The 17,649-nt window shown below is 41.5% G+C and overlaps 1 protein-coding gene and 1 non-coding gene across 5 annotated transcripts in view; both read left to right on the top strand.

Moving 5' to 3' along the window:
• PKIA (cAMP-dependent protein kinase inhibitor alpha) overlaps positions 1-16,808 on the top strand; it is a 37,863-nt gene extending 21,055 nt beyond the window's left edge. For 3 of the 4 annotated variants that reach the window (XM_035125292.2, XM_035125294.2, XM_035125293.2), the window contains 2 exons: positions 12,589-12,766; positions 15,322-16,808. In XM_035125292.2, coding sequence (XP_034981183.1) covers positions 12,589-12,766; positions 15,322-15,401 — 258 coding nt within the window. In that variant the 3' untranslated portion in view covers positions 15,402-16,808. Of the gene's footprint in view, positions 1-12,344; positions 12,439-12,588; positions 12,767-15,321 lie in introns of those variants that run through there. The other variant, XM_035125290.2, reaches the window with a different exon arrangement.
• TRNAN-GUU (transfer RNA asparagine (anticodon GUU)) lies at positions 3,381-3,454 on the top strand. Its single transcript has one exon. It is a non-coding gene; the product is annotated as a tRNA-Asn (tRNA).
• Positions 16,809-17,649: the final 841 nt, after the last annotated feature.

Genomic DNA, 17,649 nt, shown 5'->3' with positions numbered 1-17,649 from the left:
CATCCACCATGCCTTTTAATCCAGGCAAGCAAGGGCCATTTCAGCCAGGCAGCAGCCCGCAAAGAGGGTATGGAGCAGGTCTGATGTGGCCTGAAAGGGTGGTGTCCGGAGGGCCAGATAGAGAGGGCTACATTTGGCTCTTGAGAATGAGGTTCTCTGTCCCTGGTGTAGACCGTACGGAGCTTAGGTGGACCAGTGGTCTGATTCATCAGGCAGCTTCCTAGGTTCTCATGCTGCCCAATACTCAGTACTTCCAGGTGAGTGGTATGTGCATAACAATATTAATAACTTCCATGTGTTCCACAATGCTGTCAGGAGCATGCTTGTTCCCGAGAGGCACTGATCTTTTACTCATAGCCTCTAAATGGGAAGGTACATTCAGTCATCCATCTTGGCAGCCAGAGTCCAGGGCTGGAGGAAGGGAAGAAAAGGCCTGCCTCTGCATGCTTGCCAGAGCTCCAACAGCTGCCCTAACACTGTGCTATTCTTTCCATCTAGCAGAAGTTCCATCTTAACTGCCAGGATTTAGAGAGTAGCTCAATACAGGGACCTTTTTGACGGCAATCAAAAAAAGCAAAAAGGGCAGGATGGGCAGGAAGACAATATCTAGCATCAGCAGCAGGTTGTGAAGACATTGGCTGTTAATTTGCAACACCATGTTGTATCTGCATTATTTATTCTGAGCCCCTGACAGTGGAAGGCTAAAAATGTTCTGCACATATGAAATCCGTTTCAGGTTGATCGGTTGCGGAGTGGCATAGAGGCCAGTTTTCTTCTGTGGGTATATCGAGCAACAAGATAAAACACCCAGGGGAGCCCACTTCTGACAAGCAGTTAGTCATATGTGAGCATGAAATAAACTCTGCATGGAAGTGTCATTAGAGAAGCTTGATTTGCTTCATTTTTGCCATGCTGAAAGTATCCCAGAGAAAAAGATGTATTCTGACTCTCTACTTCATGCCCATGCTTAGTTATTACCTCAATAGTACAGACACGTACTGGTTTTAATATTCCTTTTGCGCCCTGGAAATGTGAGCTAGGGGTCTCTTAACAGAGCATTGTATCCATCCTCACAAAGCTATAGGAACGAACTGGTCAACAGTGTGGGGGAATTCCTGGCGATTCCATGCACCTTTCCTCATCGGCTCTGGAACAGATTTAGGAGTATGTGGGAGGAAGGGGAATAAACAGAAATTTCCTCCCTCCCCTGTTCTGTTGGCAGATTCCTTCCATCAGGGGACAGAAAACATGGGATACCATCCATAATTCCCAAGATTCTTGGGATGTTGCAATAGTTAAGCTGTTATAAGTTCTATATATAAGTTTGCACTATGTTGAGTCGCTTGCCGGAAGATAGGGTGACATAATTATGGTAAGACCAGCTGCCTTCAGTTTTTGCCTGTGTTTTTCAGCTGGTGCACATATATTTTCAGGCTGGTCTGTGTCCACCACTGCGGTGGGAACTTTAATGATCCGTGTAATAATGAAGCGGTAAACTTATTTCTGCTGGAAACAGACCTAAAAAGACTGATGAAATAATAATTGTCTTAACTAGGCTGCGTAGTTGCCTAACAGCAGAAGTGGAGAGGCTAAGACTTTACCCTAGCTGGTGGAAAAAACAAAACAAAATCCCACTGACTTCACTTATAATGGAATGTCCGGGATACAGGTGTGTAGATAAGTAACAAGCAAGCTGTTTGTTCTAAAGACAAATGTTCAAGTGAGGCATAAGCCTCTCTGAGCAGGTATTCCTTATGTATTTCTTCTATCTGTACACACAGAATAAGAAGATAGGAAGCTGCCTTATGCTGAGTCAGACCATTTGTCCATCTAGCTCTGACTGGCAGCTATTCTCTAGGACTTTAGTCAAATTTGTTTTCCCTGTTGTCGGGGAACAGGGTATCTTCAGATAACATGAAGAAAGCTTCTTCAGCTTTTGTGTGCATGCACACTTCTTCTGATATCAGAAGACAAACTTAGTTGGTCTCTTAAGGTGCTGCTGGAAGGAATTTTTTAATTTTATTTTAGAGGTTCAGGTACCAGGGAATATGGTAGCCCCTAGACAGACACTGCACATCAGAGTAGACAACACTGGGCTAGTTTGACTTGGTATAAGATATAGGTAGGTAGCTGTGTTGGTCTGCCGTAGTCGAAAAAAAATAAAAAAAAATCCTTCCAGTAGCACCTTAGAGACCAACTAAGTTTGTTATTGGTATGAGCTTTTGTGTGCATGCACACTTCTTCAAATACCAGAATCTTCAGATATGCACGCACACGAAAGCTCATACCAATAACAAACTTAGTTGGTCTCTAAGGGGCTACTGGAAGGATTCTTTAAAAAATTGGTGTAAGATGTCTTCCTATGGAATCAAAAGTGGTTTTTCCCACTTTCTCAGAAAGCCCCACCTATTTTGTGTGTGTTCCTTCATCTTTTGCCATAAGTTTTCTAGTATACAAAAAGTACTGCCCCACACTGAAAAAGGACAGCACTGGTCATGATTTTAAAAGCCTAACGATTTGTGAATCCAGACAATTGCTGAGCTGTTAAGCTAGTTTCACAAATGTCGCCACATTTATTAGAGCCTCATTATGAATTGTCTGCTTGCCTTCCAAATGAGTAAAATCCTCTGTGTTTACAGTTTTGCTTTGTTTTTGTTTTTTAGTAGAGGGCAATCAATGACTCCTGGTTAAGAAGGCTTCTGATATCTGTTGCCCACAGGCATTGCCCATCGGAGGGTAACGCTTTAGAGTTGTTCTCTTGTTGGTGGGATGGAATGGGAAATGGGGAGGTACACAGCTTAGCTGTCACTAATGTCCTCATCATGCATTAATGGACCAGGTTTATTGATTTCATTTGGCAATAATGGGAATTCCTTCATGTTGAACCCGTGGGGAGATGCTGCTGATACTGAGCTAGAAGGACCATTTGGTGTGACAGCTTTTTTATAAGCTCAGACAGCATCCAGTCTAGCAGAACAAATATGACCTACATTCCATCGCAAGGCCAGCAGCAGCAAGCCAAGTAGGATGGTTGTGCTAATTTCAACACCAAAATGGGTGGCCCAGATAGGTTCCATGTTTAAAGATATTTATTTAGCAAATAGAGCTTCATCTATGCCCTTGCCCTCCATGCCCATGAAACTGTATCTCCCTCAAATGTTCTCTCATAAGCTTCAATAAAAAGGAATCTTTCTGACAGCTGTGCAACCATACTGGGTTTCTTTGACTTTCCAATGAATGAAGTTTTGGATGACAGTTCGGTATCGCATCTGGTTTAATCTTGCTATCTTTCCCCATTCCTAAATAACAAAGATTGCAGCAATGCAAATGAAAAGAGTAGAAAGTGCTTTATTTGTGCACAACAGATGAACAACAGAACTACCTGGGATAGCTCAGTTGGTAGAGCATGAGACTGTTAATCTCAGGGTCATGGGTTCGAGCCCCACGTTGGATGAAAGATTCTTGCATTGTAGTAGTTTGGAATAGATTACCATTGTGGCCCCTTCCAACTATAATTCCAAGTCTCTCTTCCTCTGTTCTTCTTTCCAAGGTTCTCTATTATAATCCTGATCATCAGTCTGTACACTCCCTTAGTTTATATTTCATGCCATTGAGTCTTTTGTGTGACTGTTTTGGTTTGTTTCTGGCTATTTGGGCTTCCCCCCCACTTTGCCCAGGTCCCTTTTCTAATTAATATATTCTAATTATTATTCCTGTTAAGATCTTCCCTTTGTGTATGGGTGCTGCTGGTTTGGGTTCAGCTCTGTGAGCAGATTCAAATCAAAATGGAGCAAATCATCAGACTTGGGAGTTCTTCTGGATTATATAATTTCCTGCTTAAAATGATATTTAAAAATAATACATGAAAAATGATTGACCACTTTGTTTATTTTCTTTTTAAATTTTAAAACAATGAGAAATAAACACAATTCAATTCATTCTAAAACTTGGTTGTTCATATGCCATTTCAGGACCAAGCAAATTAAATGAAAGCTACAGTGGGCATTCCTTGACTGTCAGCTGTTTCATTCCTTAAACAGGAATCTTCTATATAAGGTTCATAAGCCCTTTATTAGGGCTATGACAGTTACCATAAAGCTCTTAGGAGTATTATTCAGCTGATAGATCACCCATCCCAGCTGAATTATTTTACATTTCATATAGAAGAGGCTGCAGAGATTCCCCACCCCCGGAAAAATGTCGTAGGTTCTGAAACATCCTTAGAGGATAATATCATTAATGTGCACATCCTCTGTTAATTTCCTGAGTACTTCCTCCATGTGAATTTATTTTTTCTCATATAAAACAGTATCGCGTGTGCACACACACACAACCTTGCTTAAAGGCATATTCACACTCCTTGCTTAAAATCCTATTTTGTAACTAATCATTAATTTTTGGGCCACTGCTGATGGGTCATCTGCAGAAGGCTTCAGTTTTGTAATCCTTTGAAAGCCTCCAACAGAGAGCTGAGAGCTAGGAAGGGAAATAGCTTGGAAATGATGGGTTCAGGGACAGTTTGATGACACAGAAAGACAGGTTACAGGTAGGTAGCCGTGTTGGTCTGGGTCGAAGTAAAATAAAAAAATTCCTTCAGTAGCACCTTAAAGACCAACTAAGTTTTTATTTTGGTATGAGCTTTCGTGTGCATGCACACTTCTTCAGGGATAGGGAGCTCTGTTTGGGCTACCATTTCCATGATTCCTGACTACCCACCATGCGAGTTGGGGCTCATTGGTTTAACAACACTTGAGCTGTCACAGGTTCCTCATCCTAGCAAAAGGGTGGGATGGAGGAGAAACAAGCTTTTTTCTTGCATTTACCAGTTCTCTTGACATACATTAATAGAGGGGCCAATCCTATGCACATTTACCAGGGAGCAAACCTGCTGGACATAGTAAGACTTGAGTCAGAGGAGTGGGCTGTAAAATACATAACCATTGCCTGTCTGCTTTGCTTTAACTATTTCCATGCAACGTTGTCTGATTTAATCACTTAAGGATAGATATAGTCATGTGCTGGATTGAAATTAATACCTCTATGTTTGAAAACCTCTACATAAAATGCAGATAATGTAGGGAAGAGCTCTACAGCCTCCTGTATCTTCATCCTTGATTTTATTTGAAGCTGCCTTATATTCTGTTGATCCAACTAGTGTCACATTGTTTACTCTTGACAAGAGCCCTCCAGAGCCTTGGGGCAGATCAAGGTCTTTCCCAGGACTGCTTTTTAATTATTTATTTATATCCCTTAAGGCAGAGGTCAGCAAACTTTTTCAGCAGGGGGCCGGTCCACTGTCCCTCAGACCTTGTGGGGGACCGGGCTATATTTTGAAGGGGAAAAAAGATCTAATTCCTATGCCCCACATAACCCAGAGATGCATTTTAAATAAAAGGACACATTCTACTCATGTAAAAACACACTGATTCCCTGACCGTCCGCGGGCTGGATTTAGAAGGCGATTGGGCTGGATACGGCCCCCCAGGTCTTAGTTTCCCTACCCATGGCTTCAGGTCAAATTACCTGTGAAAGATCCCAGGTCCTGTTTCATGCCCATTCTCCACTTATGGCCTTGCCATCTGCTGTGTGTCTCACTGATTCCCCCTCTATCTCCGACTCTGCATTTCTGATTTGGGACAGTAAAATAAATCCACAAAACAAACCTCTACATCTGGTCCGGAATATTGCATGTCATTTTAACATACATATGCAGAACAAGGCAACATGTATTTAAATAACACTGCAAAGTTTTGATGCAGTATCTTTGCATAATGATAGTGTATAGTATGTGGTTTGCCCAAATCTTGACTTTTTTCATGTGACACTTAAAGTGATAATTCATGCTTGCTTTGCCACTGAAACATGTATATTGTTTGACAGGTACATTCATTGAGCTCTATCTGGGGCAGCTGACCTGGGACATCAAGGCAGCCCGACCTTCATATGCATGTAGTAATTGAAATACTTTTATGAGAAGCATAGTTCTGAAAATCAGCTTGTTTGGAAAGTGTGTGTTAGTATGACCTGGGTCATATTAAAGAACTAAATTGTCTTTCCATGTTCTCACTAGGGTCTACTTCATATTTCTACAGGGATGTTCTCTGGAAATATTTGGAAAGCTGTTTCCTTAATGGTTCTGTTTCAAGCTTACACTGTTCAATTTCAGCTCTTTATTGCTGCTTTGAAAGCTCCTGATGTAAGAATACTTCCCATAAAGAAGCACCAATATCTGAAAATGCATCTGTTTCCTTTTGCAGATGTCATGGTATCTCAGCTGGGACCAGTAAGAAGGGACAAATGTTTAGTGTGTTGCACTAGAGCAAGAATTGATACACAGCATCCTTGCTTATCTGTACAGCAGATCCCACCAGGTTCTATTTCAATAAAAGGAGAAGTGGTTATCCAAGTCAGATGATACCATCTGCTATTTTTAAAAGAGATTTGAGTAAGAAGTAAAATGATGTACCTGCTGGATCATAGTGTTGATTATTGAACCAACTCGCTGACTTTCAAGTCCTTGGGGTGTATGGTTAATTTTCCTCGAATTTCAAGCCAACTCCAGCAAATGAACATGTTTGTTCTTTCTTTTTAATAAGTAAATACATTCCGCAGTTTAAATATTCAGTACAAATTAGCTTACATGTCATGGCTGTGTCCCAAATCTGCAATTTGAAGGTCTATAAAGTTTCAGTGACCCATGTTTGGCCAAAGCTCTGTTTGGGGTGGAGCATGGAATGGATGAATTGGTCTTATAGCTGGTAGAGACACACCTGAATCTCGGGCAGAAGTATTTCACAAATTTACTATGTGATCCTTTTAATGACAGGAATTGAAGCTGGGATCTTATACATATGAAGCATGTGCTCTGTGTTCCCTCCCCAGCTTGGGTCATGAAAGACATGGTATTGTACAAATTAAAGGAGTTGTGGCACTTCTAATGCTTAAACATGCTCTAGCCTATTTCCAACACAACCACAATCTTCCAAGTACAAAGTGTTTATAATAAAATGTCTGCATGTTCTGGTCTGGTTATTTTCTTAGAGATCACTTCTGCCAATGGCAGGCAAGCTTTATTTCTAGTTGTCCAAACGCTTAAGCGTGTGGTTTGGAGTTTGAGACAGCCTAAGTTAGGTAAGCATAAAGGTAGGAGCAACAGCACAATTTTATATATGTCTACTCAGAGATAAGTCCCACTGAGCTCCGTGGGTCTTTCTTCCAGGAATATGGACATAGGGTTGCAGTTGAAGAAATCTCATGAATTTATAAAAGACTTGTATCTTTTTATTTAAATTACATTAGTCTCCTCACACGATAATTATGTATGAGGCTTTTAGGAAACCCTAGGCAATTCACTTATTGTAAATGGTTTGTTTTTCTATGGGGAAAATGTTTTGAAATCTAAGACTTCCAGCTAATGCAGTTACACGAAAAATTAAAAGTGTTTTTTATGGGATCTTCATAGACCTTAAAGGCTTTCTGTTTCCTTAGAGAAAATGAAAAATTCTAGTGAGAGGACTTGTTTCCTGTTGTTTTTTTCCTTCCAGGTATTGGGCCGTATTTATGTATACAGAGTGTCCTCTGCTCTTTCTTTGGCACTTCTTGGAAGTGTAGACTATGATCCAGAAGAAGCAGAAACAACATGGCATAGGGCACCCCAAACAAAGCATACACCTTGGTTTAGATCTGTCAAGTTAAAGACTGAGCTGAGATTTGAACTAAGAGCTTCCCAGATCCTGCTATTAGCCACTGTATTGCACGGGTTCTTTGCCTGGGTAGAACTAAAATGAAGTGAAATAAAAAAATTCCTTCAGTAGCACCTTAAAGACCAACTAAGTTTTTATTTTGGTATGAGCTTTCGTGTGCATGCACACTTCTTCAGAACAAGAAGAACAGAACAAGAAGAACAGAAGTGTGAAGAAGTGTGCATGCACACGAAAGCTCATACCAAAATAAAAACTTAGTTGGTCTTTAAGGTGCTACTGAAGGAATTTTTTTATTTTACTTCGACCCAGACCAACACGGCTACCTACCTGTAACTAAAATGAAGTGGTCACTTTAACTATGGAATTTTCTAGGAGGGGGCAGTGGGCCCACCAGTACCTCCATGATGTCCATGCAAATGTCTCCATAAGTATCCCCACAATCTATCAAGCAGAAGAGAGTGTTTCTTCTTCCTGTTCATTTCCTCTTTGACATCCAAGATATCTATTTTTATCTATTTTTAGGATCCACCCTTTTCTTCTATTGATAGTGTTTTAACTGGTTTTATTAATGTATTTTTTTCATTGTTGTCACCCACCCTGGGACCTGATGATGATGCAGATTTATGGCAGGTACATCTAAATCATCATCCTAAAACACAGACAGCAGTGCATCCATTAACGCAGGCATCGTCAACCTTTGGCCCGCCAGATGTTTTGACTACAATTCCCATCATCCCTGACCACTGGTCCTGTTAGCTAGGGATCATGGGAGTTGTAGGCCAAAACATCTGGAGGGCTGCAGGTTGAGGGGGCCTGCATTAACGAAACAGTATAATCATTAGTATAATAAAAACGGTTCAGAAAATAGTCTTACTAATTCTGCCATCCTCCATATACAAGTGACTCTTTAGCTTAATTGACTAAATATGACGTAATGCCATCATTATCAATTGTCCAGGAAACTTATTGCAATCAACAGAGCAAGATGCAGTTTTCTGTAGTGCATGAGAGCAGGCTTTGTAATAAGCTTTTTGCATTAACAGATTGCTGTAAGTCAGCAGCCTGGCAGGGAATAATTAGTGGGCGACATTGGAGTGATGCGAAATTAGCACCAAGAGCCCAGTTATCATTTGTTTTTGAGAAGTGGCTTGCTGCAGCTGGTCTTTTGCCCAATTACCCAGAGGCTTTGCACATAAGTCTCGGAAATCATCCCTGGATAAAGGGATCAGACAAATATCAAATGGTAAATACGTTTATATGGAAGGAAGGCTCAAAGTATGAAATTTTGATACAGGAAATTGTCTATCTGATCATCGAATCCAGAGCAATTGTTGTGCTACAGTGTCAGCCCAGCCTTGTTTTACTTCCATTTTGTTTATTTGCAAAAACTTTTCTCTTTCACTGCTAATTTGTTTTTTTAAGTAGGATAAACAGAACATTAAGTTCTCACTTACCATTGTGTCTACCTTCGAGTGAGATGGAAGTCTGTTATGCAACCTTTGAAAAATCTTTCCTCCCCCTTGTCCCTCTCTCTGCCACCTTGCACCTGTTATGTTCTTTCACAGTCAAATTATCTGCAGTATTTGTATTATTATTATTATTTATTAATATAATGTTTGTCACTTTATCTTGCCCAGGGCAACCCAAAGCGTCTTGCAGCCAAACAATTGGACAACAAACCCCATATAGAGATACATTAAAACCAAGAGGAAAGAGAAATAGAAACAGGGAGCCGTCGCAGGAAAGGGCCTGCCGCACATATAGGCCTACTGCAGATATTGGGAATAAGCTTTGAACAGCTTCAGGGTGCCACTCAAACTCCTCTCCTCTCCAGCTGCCAATCAGAGCTTCAATAAATAATTCGAGTGGGACAGAGGGCAGTTTCCTCTGTCCCTTCTAGGAAGCTTTTGTGCACTGGCTCCAAACAACTAACAACATACAGTGGTACCTCTGTTTATGAACACAATTGGTTCCGGAAGTCTGTTCATAAACTGAAGCATTCATAAACTGAAGCGAACTTTCCCATTGAAAGTAATGGAAAGTGAATTAATCCATTCCAGATGGGTCCGCGGCGTTCGTAAACCGAAAATTCGTAAACCGAGGTGTTCATAAACCGAGGTTCCACTGTGGTTTTCCCCCAATGCTGTTTTGGCCTTGCCTGCTTGACCTATGAAACTGATAGCTGCCTAAGCCAGTGGTGTGGAAACAGGCCCTAGGCCCCAAATGTACAGTGGTACCTTGGTTTAAGTGCACAATTGGTTCCAGAAGTCTGTACTTAACCTGAAGCGTACTTAACCTGAAGCGAGCTTTCCCATGGAAAGTAATGGAAAGTGGATTAATCCGTTCCGTACTCAAACTGAAATGTACTTAAACCGAGGTATGACTGTAAACATACCTGACCCTCTAGACCAGGCATGTCAAACCTGCGGCCCTCCAGATGTTTTGGCCTACAACTCCCATGATCCCTAGCTAGCAGGACCAGTGGTTGGGGAAGATGGGAATTGTAGTCCAAAACATCTGGAGGGCCGCAGGTTTGACATGCCTGCTCTAGACACTCTCCTCAGGCCGCACTCTTCACAAGCCCGGCTTTCCCCCCTCCACAAGCCTTTAATTTTTTTTATTTTTTTATTTTTTTTGCCTTGCATCATATTCAAAAGTGGTGCTTTAGGGAAGCTTCCTATTGCTGTAAGTGAATTGCAGCCACGCCAGTTCATCTGCCCTTATTTCTTCATCTCTTTTTGGGGTGGGGTGGGGTGGAGGATGAAGGGGGTTATTTTATTGCTGTTAAAATTTGTCCAACCTCTATATAACCATATCCAAGCTCAAATAATGGCCCATTGGGTGAGTTTAATGGAGACAACACTTCTCTCTTGGATCAGATATAATTTGAAAGGAGCCAGAACTGTGCTTTCCCCACTTTCTCTGTGCTCCTTTAGCTTCCTAGGAGGCTGTAGGCAGGGATGGGGAACAGTAGTCTCTCCAGAAGACAGCATAGCACTCCTTTCCCATAAGAGGGATTTGTAGTTTTCCCAAGAGCCACCATGTGCTTTCTCCTCATCCCAAATGACACTATCAGCCCAAGGCAGTCTGGGAAAGAGGGGTGGGGTGGGGAATGGTGGCTGTTGACACCAAAGAAGAAAAACTTTGCCATCTTGGTTATTGCCATTGCCACGGACCCCTGACCGTTAAGTCCAGTCACAGGCGACTCTGGGGCTATGGTGCTCATCTTGCTTTACTGGCCGAGGGAGCCGACGTTTGTCTGCAGACAGTTTTTCCGGGTCATGTGGCCAGCATGACTATGCCACTTCTGGCGAACCAGAGCAGCGCACGGAAATGCCATTTACCTTCCCTCCAGAGCGGTACCTATTTATCTACTTGCACTTTGACGTGCTTTCAAACTGCTAGGTTGTCAGGAGCTGGGACTGATCAACGGGCATTCACCCCGTCGCAGGAATTCGAACTGACTACCTTCCAATCGGCAAGCCCTAGGCTCAGTGGTTTAGACCAGTGCTCCCCAACCTTTTTATCGCCACGGACTAGTTGACGTTTGATAATTTTACCGCGGCCCGCTGAGGGGGGGGGCATTGATTGTTTATATTTTATTTAGATTGTTTTGATTTAATAATTTTAATTTAATTGTATTTAAATGTTCCTTGGGCGGCCCAGTACCAATTGATCCACGGACCGGTACCGGTAATTAAAGGCCCGCTACCACATTACCACCTCTTTCTAACATTAGCCCAAAGGTGATGAATTTAGACGCACATTTGTATGATAGGACCACATAATCAGGGTATCATTTTACCTCTGCCCTAGAATGAGGTCTGTTAGCTATATGTGTTGCGGAGATGTGAAGGAAGCTAGAATTAACGAGTTTATTGAGAAACGTTTTCTCTGCTGGTGTGTGTGTGTGTGGCTTTTAATGAATTTTTGAGCCCTATATTAGATCTTGTTTGCAGCATTCAAGTTAGTGTGTCATTGTTCGGGCTGATAGCCCTGCTGCATGCCATTCTCAGAAGTCCTGTCGGTGTGAAGCCCTGTGTGGATAAACTGCTCAGAGACATCCGATATGGCTATATTTAGCCCGTATAAAATGTTGTACCTAATCCCCTTCCGCCAGCTTCTCAAATAACTGTTCACTTGGCTCCAGGAAGGCTCATGTAACTATTTGTCTCTTGTCTGATCGAAAGGAAGACGGGGGGGAGGGGGGGACGACACACACAAGTAAAGAGGCTAAAAATAGGCAAATGCCTGCTGTTAGCAGGCTTGTTTTAGGTGTATGATTCTGTTTGAAAGCAGGACAGATATAGAGATCTCCTCATTCAACCATGAAGTTGGAATTGATGTAAAGCAGTCTTCCTCAACCTGGAGCCCTCCAACAGACTCCAACCAATGTTCCCTTCTTTCTAGTTGAGAACCTCAGGCCAGTAAGATATACCTTGTGCCTTCCAGATGTTGTGCAAATAATAATAATAATAATAAATTTATTATTTATACCCAACCCATCTGGCTGGGTTTCCCCAGCCACTCTGGCAGCTTATGGACAGCCATGGCATTTTTCACCAGCTAAAGTCTCTAAATCATTTTTAATGATGTTAATTATTAGATTAACATTAACATTTTTAGATCAGCTTACTTTAACCTGTTGCCCTTCAGCTCCCACCACCCTTGAGCTTTGGCCATGCTGGCTGGCGCTGATGAGATCTGGCGTTCAACAATACCTGAATGGACACAGGTTAGCCATCCCTTCCCCCAAAGCCTTCCATGATACAAGGTGTGAAATCATCTTGCCAGTTGTGCAAATCATTTAAATATGCCATATTTGTCTGCTTGCTTCGTGCCCTCCTCCCTAATGTAGCTTTTGATTTTCTTTGGTTTTTCTTAGGTACTGCTATGTGGATACTTGTTAGCAATGACTGATGTGGAATCTACATATGCAGATTTCATTGCTTCTGGGAGAACCGGGAGAAGAAATGCCCTTCATGATATCCTTGTGTCCTCTGCAAGTGGAAATTCTAGTGAACTATCCTTGAAGTTATCAGAACTTGATATAAACAAAACTGGTAAGTACTAATCTGAAAGGTTAAGAGAAAATTAATTAACAAGGGACATCATTTATGGAAACAACACGCTGGGCTTTAACGTCTTTTCACATTTATTTTTATTAATTTATTTACATTTTATTAAATGTCTTACCTGCTCTTCACCATAAGGTTCTAAAGCAGGCTACAAAAATTTTAAAATACAGTATTAAAAATTAGTCTTTAGCTGGTTTGCATATGGGTGCATTTTATATACTGCTGTCTAGTACAAGGCCATAGCAGAATAGTAGACTAGTTCATGAAATACTGTATGTTGCTGTCTGAAAAGGACAACATCTCCTCTGCTTTTTTGAGTTAGTGCAGGCTACCACAACCCACCTACAATATGCTAACTTTCCTCCTTCAAAAACAGATGGATTGTCATTTAGCCTTTTATGTGGATAGTCAGTTTTGGCCAAACTGGTGGGCCTAGATTAGAGAAATTTAAAAAAAAATGTGCTTTGAGGAGTCCAATTGATAACCCTGGGTTACCAGGTAAGACTAAACCCACACCATCCATTTAAAACACTATTATACCACTTCAAAAAGTACACCCATTGACAGCTTGCTAAGATTTGTTGAGAGACCCCTGCTACTTTCACAGACCCTACAGTTCCCAAACAACTCTCAGCACTCTTTACAAACTACATTTCCCAGGATTCTTTGGGGAAGCCATGTATATTAAAGTTGTATACTAGTACTTTAAATGTATGGTGCAATTGTGGCCTAACACATCCCATCAGTGCAAGGATTTCTGTTTTGATTTCCTTCCACTCCTCTCTCATCTCATGCTCTCCCCAGATCTGCTCTGGAGGGTTAAGGGAACAGATTTCAGGGCCACACAGGGGGAGCGGGGGGGGGAGTTGCATTGCACAAGCAGATTTCCTTGCACTGATGGAAGGAGTTAGTCGGATACCACTCAGTCTTTCCAGCTTATATGAAGGAAGTTCTCTTCCCCCACCCCAATATCTCCACAATGGACATGAGCTCTGTGATATGGAGGAATAGTTTCATGGTGTTAATAAGAGCCACTTAAGTCAATCTGCTCGGCACAGGATTGGGGAAAATGTTGCTGTGCAGAATGTCATTGATTCTTCTCATCGTTGACCACTGGCCATGTTGGCTTGAGCTGATGGGAGATGGTCTCCAACAACACCTTAGCAACTCAGAACCATCTACCATGAAGCTAACATACCCCAGGAAATCCTACAGCAGAGCAATGATTTGGGTTTCTGGAAATTGTTGCGTTGGGAATTTGCACCAGAGTTTCCTTTTAGTTTTAGATTTCCTGCTACCCTAGAGAACGATCCAATTTGGCATGTTTATTTTTGCTTGTATTTAGCAAACACAGCTAAAAACAGTGAAACTGCCAAGCTTGCCTAATACTGTATTTGCAGTTGGCATCCACTGATTGCTACTAATGAACTTGTGAAACAGATTTTCCTTTTTACATTTTCCATCCACATCACTGCAGTAGAGTAGCCTTGTAATTACAGTAGGGACAATACTCTACAGGTCTTGGATTATTTGCCCACCTGCTTCATGGGGACTCTCTAGGCAGGAAGGCATGTACTACAGGGAGCAAAGGGCAAACATCTTCCCTTGCATGCCCTTCTTGCGTGCCTCTGCAAGGTTTCTATACTCTTGGGTACCATAAAGAGGAATGCAGAGGTGTGAGACTACCCCACCCCCCCTCAAGGGACAGAGCTGCAGCGGGAAATATTTTTCTGTCCATTTCCCCTGTATGGGGGTGTGAATATTGGCTGTGTTATTATGTCTGAAAAAACTTGTTTCTATTAAACAGACACAAGTTATGACAGCTCTACTTAAGCGTGGGATTTCTTGGTGTAATAAAGGTTGTATGGGAGGTGGCTGCAACCACCTCTGCTCTTCAGAGGGCAGTTCCTGGGAACAGCTTGCTGAGAGATGCACTAGTGAATATTTGCAGAGTGGTTGGAAAGTGAGCACAAATAATAATAATTCTAGCAGCTAAATACAATAAGCTGAATGGCACACACAGTTATAACACGACATAATGCTTATGTCTCTAGCAATGTACATCCAAGTGTGAAGTACATCACACGTTTCTATATACCCACAGAACTTCCATTCTTCTTTATGTACTCTAAATTAGCTAGTCACCAGGCACATTTTTTAAACTCATTGACTATTTAAGAAGCCAAACCAAACGCCCATCCATGGCTTCCAGTGCCATGGAATTTTCAGGCTTAAAGCAGATTGGTCTGTACCAATGACTTCAAGTTACAAGAAAGGAGATTCCAGCTAAACATCAGGAAGAGCTTTCTGACAGTAAGAGCTGTTTGACAGTGGAACGGACTCCCTCAGGAGGTTGCGGACTCTCCATCCTCAGAGGTTTTTAAGCAGAGGTTGGGTGGCCATCTGTCATGGATGCTTAAGCTGAGATTCCTGCATTGTAGGGGGTCGGACTAGATTACCCTTGGGGGATCCCGTCCAACTCTGTGATTCTGTGGTCTGGATGCTATTTCACCACTGCTTAACTTTTTTTTTCCTTGCAGAAGGGGAAGGAGATGCACAGAGAAATCCAACTGAGCAAACTGGGGAAGCCCAGGGGGAAACAGCAAAGCAAGAAAGTTGACATCCTACTTTGACCGACAGCCGCAACTGTTGGGATGTTTTCAAATCGCAAAAGCCTATTGGGAAAAGGGTATTTTGTGAGCAAGCTGATTGAACAAAAAATGAAAATGGATGCGCCTCGTTACTGGAAGCTGCCCGGTCCAGTGCTGAAAGGGGCAAAGCAGGCTGTAGCAGCAGACAGAACTTTCTCTACCTCTGTTAGCAATGGGTGAGACTTGCTTGCTCATCTTGAGACTCTCTCAGCATGGATCTCACCAGAAATGACCACTTGATGAAATGCTCGTAGGAAGTAGAGCAAACTAGATCGTGTAGCAAACGGCCCTCAACTCACCAGAGGCTTGAATTGCATTGTATGGCAATGGCTCCCGTGATCTTCAGAGGTTGACCTTCAGAGGGTGTTCACCTATTAAAATCACCTGTAAAGGAAGCACCGTTGGTTTGTTTTTTTAAGAACTCTGCTTCTGTGTTTTCAGCTCTATTACTTACAATGTTTTATATTGTACAGTTTAGATGCGCCACACTGCCCCTTCTCAAAATGCTTATGAAGGCAACTTCTGTGACTGTGATTTTTTTTCTACCACTTGTTTTAAAAGGGCTAGGGTTTTATTTTCGCATAGTGTGGTGGGTGTGCACATGGTAAGATTATCAAATCAGCTGCTAATCTGATGAAACTGCATTCTTTCATTTATAAGAACATACAATGTAATTAACGTATAGTCTGGTGTGTCCTGTGTTTTCTCAGTACAGTTTGGTCACTTTGCTTGTAGATGGTTGGAAATCCAAGATTCAGACAGAATCTTTAAATCTCATCCCTTAGGGAACTCGCCTTTTCCACTAAAAAGCCAAAACAAAAACATGATGTTAGTGCTGAGGTTTTAAGAGCAAAATTATCAGTACAACTTTTTTTTTAAACGGAGAAATAATATGTTGGGAGCTGATGAAACAGAAGCCCCAGAAAGATTCTGAATACTTGTGTCTCGAAATGAAGCATAAATTTATTGTAGTGTTTAGAACTGGGGTCACCTTGTCTCTCAGCAGCTGAGATTGGAGTTAAACATGAATATTCCTGTAGCAATCAAGTGGGGCAGCAATCACAAGTCCCCTATCCCATCCCAATTTGTTTTCTTTATTTTAATTTTTTTTAAGTAATGTCCTGTTTTCTTCTTGTTTCAGATGTTCTGCACTTTTTAAATGTTTATAAACTTTACTAAAGGACTAGTGTAATTTTGCTTTCTAGTAAATTTGAACGTTGGTTAATGAAACAACCTTTACTGTTGTGGCCATGGCTGTTTCTACAATATATACATATTGTGGTTAGTTGTCACTTAGAGGTTTTTTTGTGTGTGAGATGTGTAAACTCTCTAATCAGTATTGAGTTCAGTAATTAGTCTTGAATAAATAAAACCCAGCAGTATGTTTATGGCTCGTTAGCACAGTTTGCTCCTGCTACACCTCTAGTTTATTTAGAAGTCCACTTATGGTTGAGGTTTGACTTTAAACATGCACAACCTAGTTAGAAATGTGGTTTCCATTCTGGTGACCTGCTTCTTTTATTTTTCATTTTACAGTAGGATGTCTTTCCTGTCACATATGCATACATTTTAAAATAAAAACACTAATTATACTAGACAGAGATCAAGAAAAGTTACAAGACTGATACACAAGTTTGGTTTCTAGGAAAGCTTCCATGATACATATTTGACATGCATGTGTAAGGTAGGTGGAAGAGAGATCTTAGCCCACTGGCCAATTTTTTTTTTGAAAAACAATTCGGTGCCTGCTGGTTGCTGAGAATTTTTGCCAGGAATGCTTGACTGGGCACTTCTTCTTCTTCCTCTTTTTAAGGAAATGTGCATTGTTGGGATCACAGATTAATTTATGCCAACTATTAAAGAGAACTTGAGTATATAGAGTATGTGTGTATATTAAATTTATAAGCAAATCACAGAGATTCTAAGTTGTGGGAGCTGTGGACAATAGTGGCATGGGAGATACGGAAGGAAGAAGAAACACATTCAGGCTGAGAGGTTTCTGCCCAGTAGACCTCATGTTTCTCAAAAGAATGCAGGGGAGAACAAGCAGTGGACAACTTAAGAAAATCCAAGAGGTAGGATTGGTTTGACAGGAAGGGAAACAACTCAGGTTGGTACACAATTTTGAGTAAGTCTTTCAGCAACAGATTAAAGGAGGATGGAGTCCCCAATAACGCGAGTTAGACATGAGTGAGAGGTTAAAGTCTCTCAGACTAG

The sequence above is a fragment of the Zootoca vivipara genome, chromosome 8 (genome assembly GCF_963506605.1).
Source record: "Zootoca vivipara chromosome 8, rZooViv1.1, whole genome shotgun sequence".
Lineage (NCBI taxonomy): Eukaryota > Metazoa > Chordata > Lepidosauria > Squamata > Lacertidae > Zootoca > Zootoca vivipara.
Note: the sequence above shows the minus strand (reverse complement) of the source record. Positions and strands in the feature narration are given on the sequence as shown.